This window comes from Poecilia formosa, unplaced genomic scaffold (assembly GCF_000485575.1).
Source record: "Poecilia formosa unplaced genomic scaffold, Poecilia_formosa-5.1.2 Scaffold378, whole genome shotgun sequence".
In the NCBI taxonomy this organism is placed as follows: domain Eukaryota; kingdom Metazoa; phylum Chordata; class Actinopteri; order Cyprinodontiformes; family Poeciliidae; genus Poecilia; species Poecilia formosa.
The window spans coordinates 550,543-557,854 of NW_006800317.1; the positions used below are offsets into that span (position 1 = coordinate 550,543).

The 7,312-nt window shown below is 36.6% G+C and overlaps 1 protein-coding gene and 1 long non-coding RNA gene across 3 annotated transcripts in view; one reads left to right on the plus strand and one right to left on the minus strand.

The window, feature by feature from the left end:
- The window catches only part of gfra1a (gdnf family receptor alpha 1a), a 151,533-nt gene extending 147,035 nt beyond the window's left edge, over window positions 1-4,498 (plus strand). For both annotated transcript variants that reach the window (XM_007575479.2, XM_007575480.2), the window contains 2 exons: window positions 1,216-1,257; window positions 3,651-4,498. In XM_007575479.2, the coding sequence (XP_007575541.1) occupies window positions 1,216-1,257; window positions 3,651-3,791 (183 nt within the window). In that variant the 3' untranslated portion in view covers window positions 3,792-4,498. The remainder of the gene's footprint in view (window positions 1-1,215; window positions 1,258-3,650) is intronic.
- On the minus strand, window positions 279-721 carry LOC107833397 (uncharacterized). The gene is made up of 2 exons (XR_001659144.1): window positions 582-721; window positions 279-402 (listed from the first exon to the last, which is right to left on the minus strand). It is a non-coding gene; the product is annotated as an uncharacterized LOC107833397 (long non-coding RNA).
- Window positions 4,499-7,312: the final 2,814 nt, after the last annotated feature.

The window sequence follows — 7,312 nt, forward strand, 5'->3', positions numbered from 1 at the left end:
TTTTTATTGATTTTGTTTATGCTTATTAAAAATGGGGAAAATCTACTCTCAGCCATAGGAAAAGTTTCATATTTTCATACCAATGAATTGCAAAGTGAACTTAGGAAGGGTTTGCCCAATGTCTTGAGGCAGAAATTAATGAACCTAAATGGCCAGCCAAGATTTTACCAATTGTTTGAGTACATTATTGTATTCTCAGTGTTTCCTTTCATAGGAACAAAGGTAAGGTAAAAATCTACAGAGAAATATTTAAAGTCATGCAAGTTACTCTCCACATACCACAAATCATGCTTTCATTCCAACCACTGGCTGTCTGAAGAAATTACTGCTTTGTGGGACGGTTGCTCACTCCGTGGTTTCCAGGTGGAAAACAGATGTGAGGTGAGATCCAGAGTGACCTTTCTGTAATGAAGCAGAGGGAACGGAGGTAAACGCATGCTGCGGTTCGTTTTCATTCCATCCTAGAAAGCAATTAAAGTTCCACAGTCCACAAACAATCTAAAGCTAGGAATGATACAGTTGATGTAGAGCATAGCCACAACTTCAGAAAGCAACATTTTTCCCAAGGTGAAGAAACTCACCTGGGGTGATGGAGGAGGCAGAATGTTACTCATCAGTATTGTAAAGTAAAGAGCCTTGTATGAAATGTCTAGTAAATGAGGTTCATGAATATGACAGATTAATATAGTAGAGACGGCCAAGTTGACTTCAGTCTGACTAAAAAGTCTGCTCTTGGCCGGATGCAGACTGATTCCATGCAGGACTGAGTCAGCCCACAACTGTCGTAACTGACACTGGAGATCCAGCAGATGGGCACCGAGTCAGAGTTGATGACTCAGTTAGTCCCACAGATGTTCTAGTGGGGAAAGGTCTGACTTTATCCTGGTAAAATCAAGGTTAAATAAATAAAATAAAATTACAATCAAATTGTTCTTTGAACATGTTTCACATGAAACATGACATGTTTGTCTTTGGTGATGAGCTCCAAGTGTTTGAGAGTAGAAGACCTCCGTACCATCACCCTAATCTTTATCTTTCTCCACAGATTCAAGCCAGGACTCTGGCTGGGTGACTTTTAAACATTAATGTCACTGGTCAAATCAACAGATAACTTAATATGTAAATCTCTCAGAGTTTGAATAATTTTGGGCTTAACTGTTAAAATAGTATTTGGTTTGTGATTTTTATTTCTTTTTTTTGTTTTTTTCATTGCAGGCTCAGAAACTACATTCAAATGCCACTGTTGATGTCTGTTCAGTAAGTTCATTGTCTATTATTTGATTCATTTGTATAAATTAGAAAATCCAAGTGACTTTAATAAAATCGTAGTCAGTTGCTTGAACAATATGAATCTGTTTCAAAGATGTTCATATAAACTTTCTTACATCACTCTACCTGTTTTAAAACGATTTTGCGGTAAAAACGTCAAAGAATGTATGTCCTTTTACCAAATTGGCAATTTACATTAATACAGAAGTACCACTGTTTGCTAAAATAATTTGTTTAATATATTTTTAAACTGACATTTTTCTCCTACGTTTTAGAACCATACCACAGCCCTCAGAAATTCCAAACACATTAAATAAAACAGCTTCAGTCTTTTTCTTCCTGAAAACAATTTATTTAAGACCATCAAGTAATCTGCTCAGTGATCAAATCATCACAAGGACCTAATCCGACCTCACTGCTGGAAGTGTCTGACCTTCATCTGACGGTGACTGCCACAGCAATCTTTGCTGCCTTCTCTGTAAACTCTTGGTCTTTGTAGTTCCTTTGAGGCTGAAATGGGATCGTTGCTTATCTGCCGACTTTTAAAGTTCACTGTAAATGTCATTCTGCAATAATAAGGCACTGCTATGCACTGGACTGACATTTAGTGGAAGCAGAACCGGGTCGCTGGGAGATGACCCAGTCATTGGTTTGCAGCATCATAAGCAACGGAGCAAAAATACTAACATACCTTTTACATGCTGGGCCATCCAAATTTAATTACCTTCAAATGTGAGACTGTGTTTATTCTTTCACTTCATGATTTTATAGTTACAAAAACAACCTTCCATTATATTTCTGTCACCCTTGATTAACTTGATTTGATTTAGGTCATTGTGCAATGTAAAAGTTTAATATGTCCCAATAAAAATGTGGTGAGGATTTTTCTAAAGCTCATAAATAATGAAAATTTATTGTGTTTTTATTGAGGGAAAAAAAGTTCATCAAAATATTCAGGCTTCCAGATAACGTTCTAACTGTAAGAGAAGCTTCTCAAGGCTGGGGCTTGTTGACAGTCATTATTAGGAGCAACATAAAAACCATAAAAACTTTTCTCAAAACAATAATAAAACTGCCAACCAAGTGCTTTGATGCAGTTATTCCCTCTTTACCCAATATAACCAAGTTCCAAGGTCCAGAAAAAAGTTTTAGGTGAGTGAAAAATTCCATGCTGTCAATCAGTTAAAAAATGTGATCAGATTAAACACACCTTATGCTGTGATTAATCACAATTAACCACTAGATTCTTAACTTTGTAATCTTGAAATGTAAAAATGCACATTTTCCTAAAAATGTTAAAGAAAATATTTTATAGCCTCAAACCAAACATCTCAGTTTTCCAGGTTTTCATATTCAGGAAGCTTTAAAATAAATAATTTTATTCCAAACATAATTTAGAAATGGTAACTCTAAACTGGTTGAGCTTCCATTGAAAGATAATTCACCATTACAGTAAATCGGCCACATGCTGGTTTGGTATTATTCAAACATTCATCACGGTGGTTTGTAAAGTGAAATTTTCTGCTGAGTCACCAGTCTGACTCGTTCATATTTCCCTCACATTTGTGACTCTGCGTTGCTGACCGTAGTACATGATCGAGTATCGCACTGCTGTCAACTAAATAAGGCTTTTTGGTCAAAATAGATAACATGATTTATCTACTTTATGAAATATTAACTCGTTTAACTTCATAGATTAATCACATGGGCTAAAGCATTAATGTTGGCAGCCCTAGAAAAAAGTTATATGTATCTATTTCTTAAAGATCTAGTAGATCTAGATGTGCCATTCACAATTTATGACACAAACACACATGGACTGTGTTCTCATAGCTTTAATATTAACATTAAGCTTCAATGACTTGAACCAAATGGTTGCTCTGGAGGTGTGGAACACCATGGACAAGTTGCCAGTCCATCACAGGACTCCGAAATCTGAAATTATTTCAGGATTTCACCCAAAGTGTTATCAGCCTGGAGGGCCACCAGACTTTACTTTTCCCCACCAGGGTAAGAGTTGTTTATTTTAGCTAGGGTTTTTTATACACCAATAACAGTGACATAAAGATGGATTAAGCTAGGTTTATAGTTCACACATTGAACTGGACATGCAATTGTTTTCACTGACAGCCTCACACCAAGTCTCTGGAAAAAGAAAACATCAATGGAAGGAAGACATGAGTCCTGTTTGAAGTTCATCACAAGGCATTGGCAACACATCAAACATGTGGACGAATTTACAGAAATGTAACTGAATAGAAGTAGGCCTCTCCTTTGTCTGCAGCTAATCTTAAGAGTCTATCTTAAGATTGAGGTATCTGTTTATCTCTGCATCACGAGTAATTTAGAATCATTAAACCTTGCGTTGTCTTTCCTTTCAGTCTGATCCCCAGGCTCCGAAGGTAGATGGTCCAAGCACGTCCAACGCCATCCTGCGAGGCTCGGCCGTCTGCAGACAGGCTGTGGGTGTCACCTCCCTTCTGCCCCTGCTGCTCTACTTCGGAATGCAGGGCTACTTGTAGCCCTGCTGCCAGAAAGCTGCAAATTACGGACTGAGAAACTCATATTTGTATAAAAGAAAGCAAAAAAGGAAAATGATATCCTTTCTTTTTCAGTATCTTCTGTTGTACTTTTGTTGTCCCTGGATCTTTTCATTTACACTTTTGTTTCCCGATCTGTTGGTTTTTGCATTGCAGCATAGTGCTAAAATGGTGATTTATTAGACATTTTGACTTAATTCCAGCTGGTTTGGTCAGAAACTTAGATTTGAAGCCACTTACAAATGCCGCTTGAGCAGGAAGATGTGACAGAATACTCTTGAGGACTACGTTCCACTGATGGATGAGCGAAAACCCTTGAAACACAGTGTAAATTAACATCAGTTTTCAGAGTTCCCCATTCAAATTTTCACCGATTTCTGTTTGCGTGTTGAGGCTTTTTGGTGGGATCATTTGCTTAAGAGTCACAGTAAGTTCAGTAAAGCTACAATCTATCACCGAGGCAGCGGTTTTTGTTTTTTTTTTTGTTTTTTGTTTTTGGTGTTGTTCAGTCTCCTTTGTGATTTATGTATGTTTTGATAATGATGTGATCTGGTATTTTACATTTATATGAGCTTACCTAAAGACTCAAATGCACATCACCTGCTTCAAAACAGTGGAAAAGTTTCAAAGGCCGGACCCAGAAATGTCTTTGCTTTATTTCATACTGAACACTAACGTCAGCTGATAAGCACACATGACAAAGTCCCACAAACAAATACATCACATGTCACACACGAGACAATGAATATAGACATGCATATATCAACTGTTAATGTTGGAGCCACTCCTGTCATCTGTTACTGCACCTGCTTTAAACTCTCCATTCTTTAGTTTCTTTATGGAAGACAACAGCAAAGCTCCTGAACTATCATCTTATGGTTGAGATCATGCACCTGATAAATTGTCAACCGTTTTCAACAACTCCTACTTAAAACCACCTGAAATTCTATGCTTCCCTAATGTCAGAGCGGTTTTTAATTGATTATTTTCTGAAACCCTTCCAACCCCACACCCTGTGCTAATTGGTTACCACCCAACAGACACAGATTTTTGACAGGATTTCTTAGAGGGTAAATTTGGCTGCTGTAACCAGTTTTTCTATCTCCAGCAGCCATTGGGCAAGAAGTGGGGTACACCATGGAAAGGTCGCCAGTCCGTCAGGGGACAAAACAGACACACTTTGGATGAACAATCATAATAAATCACTCATACGAGTAATATGAGCAATCTAACGCTACCATTTAAGCTTAGGGAGGAAACTGGAGAACCCAGAGAGAATCCACAGGGAAAACATGCAAAACCCTAAAAAAAAGACCCCAGGTTTGGGTCTTAACAGGCAACACAGCTTAACCTCAACTGTAATTTCTTAATCTTGTCAAAGCTTCTCAGTTGAATTTAAGTCTCCTGACTTGTGTTGTGTTAGAATATTGTGTTAGAATGGCACAGTCAAAGTTCTCTTTGACTGTGCCATTCTAACACAATATTACTCTTAGCCATATGTTTAGGTTTATTCTATTAAAAGGTGAACTACTGTCCCTGGATTTAGCTCCATCTTTACCTGCTGGAAAAAACAGCACTGCATAATACTTCCACCACCATACATCACAGTAGGGATGTATGGTGGCGGAAGTATCATGCGGTGATATGAGGTGGGGAGTTCAAGAGGTGTAGCTCCTTGTACAGTATGAACTGTCTCTAATAAACATAGTGACTGCTGACAGATTAAGAAATGTACTTAATGACTATTGACACTAATGGTGACTTGTAAAAAATCATTATGAACAGACTCTGTTGGACTAAAGCAAAATATAACTTTTTTAACAGCTTAGGATTCAAGCCTCCTTAACACAAAGGTCCATTAATAAACTGTTTCCTCTGCAAAGTTGTGAGCATTGTAACTAAAGGTTTGTCTTTTTGTGCTGTAATAAATCATGTAAAACGCTCCATTAGAACTTCCTGCTCAAAACCACTAATTTGGTGCAAACATTTCAAACAGTGGTGTGTTAGGGCCATTGTGGATAGAAAAAAATGAGTAAATTTTCACCAAAAAAACTGAGATATTTTGAGATTAATCTCAGAAATTTGCTAGACAAAAACGAGGGAATTTTTGATATCTTCCTGACTACCAGTAGTTCATTTTTGTCCTCTGTAGAGGACATTTCTAAACTTGAATATCTCCCACCTCCTGCATTCTACTGAATTAATTCATTTTGGTATCTGAAGAGGACATTTGGGTCTTTTCAATGATACCACATGTGAAGGGTTGGGACATTTGTACGTACTTTTTCTAATTCATAAAAATTGCATTCATCAGTAATAACACATTTTATGGGAAGAGACAAAGTAAGTGCATAAAACCTTTTATTACCTTACAAAGACTGTGGGATTTAAAAAAAATGGTGATTGGACAATATTTTTTTTCCTGGTAGTCAGGAATATGCAAAAGTTGAAAATTTGCTAGAAAAAAACTCACCTTAAAAAATGTTCTAGTAAACACTTGGAAATTTTAGAAACGTATAATAAAAAAAAATATTAATCTCAAAATTTATTTATTTTTCTTGCAATGCTTTGCTATTTCAAACTCAGAAATGTTTTTTTCTCAAATTTCTGAGAAAACTAAGAAATTTATAGATTATATAAATTTCTTAGTTTCTTGGCACAAATGTACTACTTACTACTCTTTTCTTATCTATAATGGCCCTAATACACCATCATAGAAAACAAAACTGCTGATGTGTTTTTTAAAGAAAAATCAGTTCCCACATCTGGCAGAAATGAGAATTAAAAATATATAATGTCATTCAAGTTCTAGAGCTGACATTTTAGTTCCAGTTTAACTAATTTCTGTGGATTGTCCTGTTGCAACATGATTGCGGGGAAATGTTTAGTACTACATTAACCTAATTCATGGAATATTGTTGCCTAGGTATTTAAGGAAAATATCTACAATAGCAATGACTATAGATGATACTTGATGGAACTATTTCATTTGAATCAGTCAGTAATGATGGGAATATAAAATACTTGTTTTAACTGTACAAACAGCTTTAGCTTTAGCTGGAGTTAAGCATCGAGTCAACTTTCATCTTTCTTTTCTCCCACCATTATCTTATGTGAACTTATGTCTGCTCTGTATAATTTCCAAAAAGTTTCAGAAAAAAAGTTTTAAAAAGAAAGTGACGTTGAGCACATACAGTGTCTGGTTCCTGCCACAGGAAATCACAAACCTTGTTTTCTATCCTACACCTCGTTCCCAGCTTGAGTTCAGGATTTCGCCTCGACACGCTGAGCTTCTCTCTCCAACTGTTTGTTGCTCCTGCGGGAGCGTTAAAAACTCGCTGCTTTGGTTCATGTAGCTAATCAGAACACAATTAACGTATCGTAGAACCTCAATGTTATTTACCGAGCATAAACATGGTATATGCACTGTACGTACTTGGCTGAAACACTTTTGAATCGGACAAGTTGATGTCTTATAATATTCTCTTTCAGAGCATTGTGAA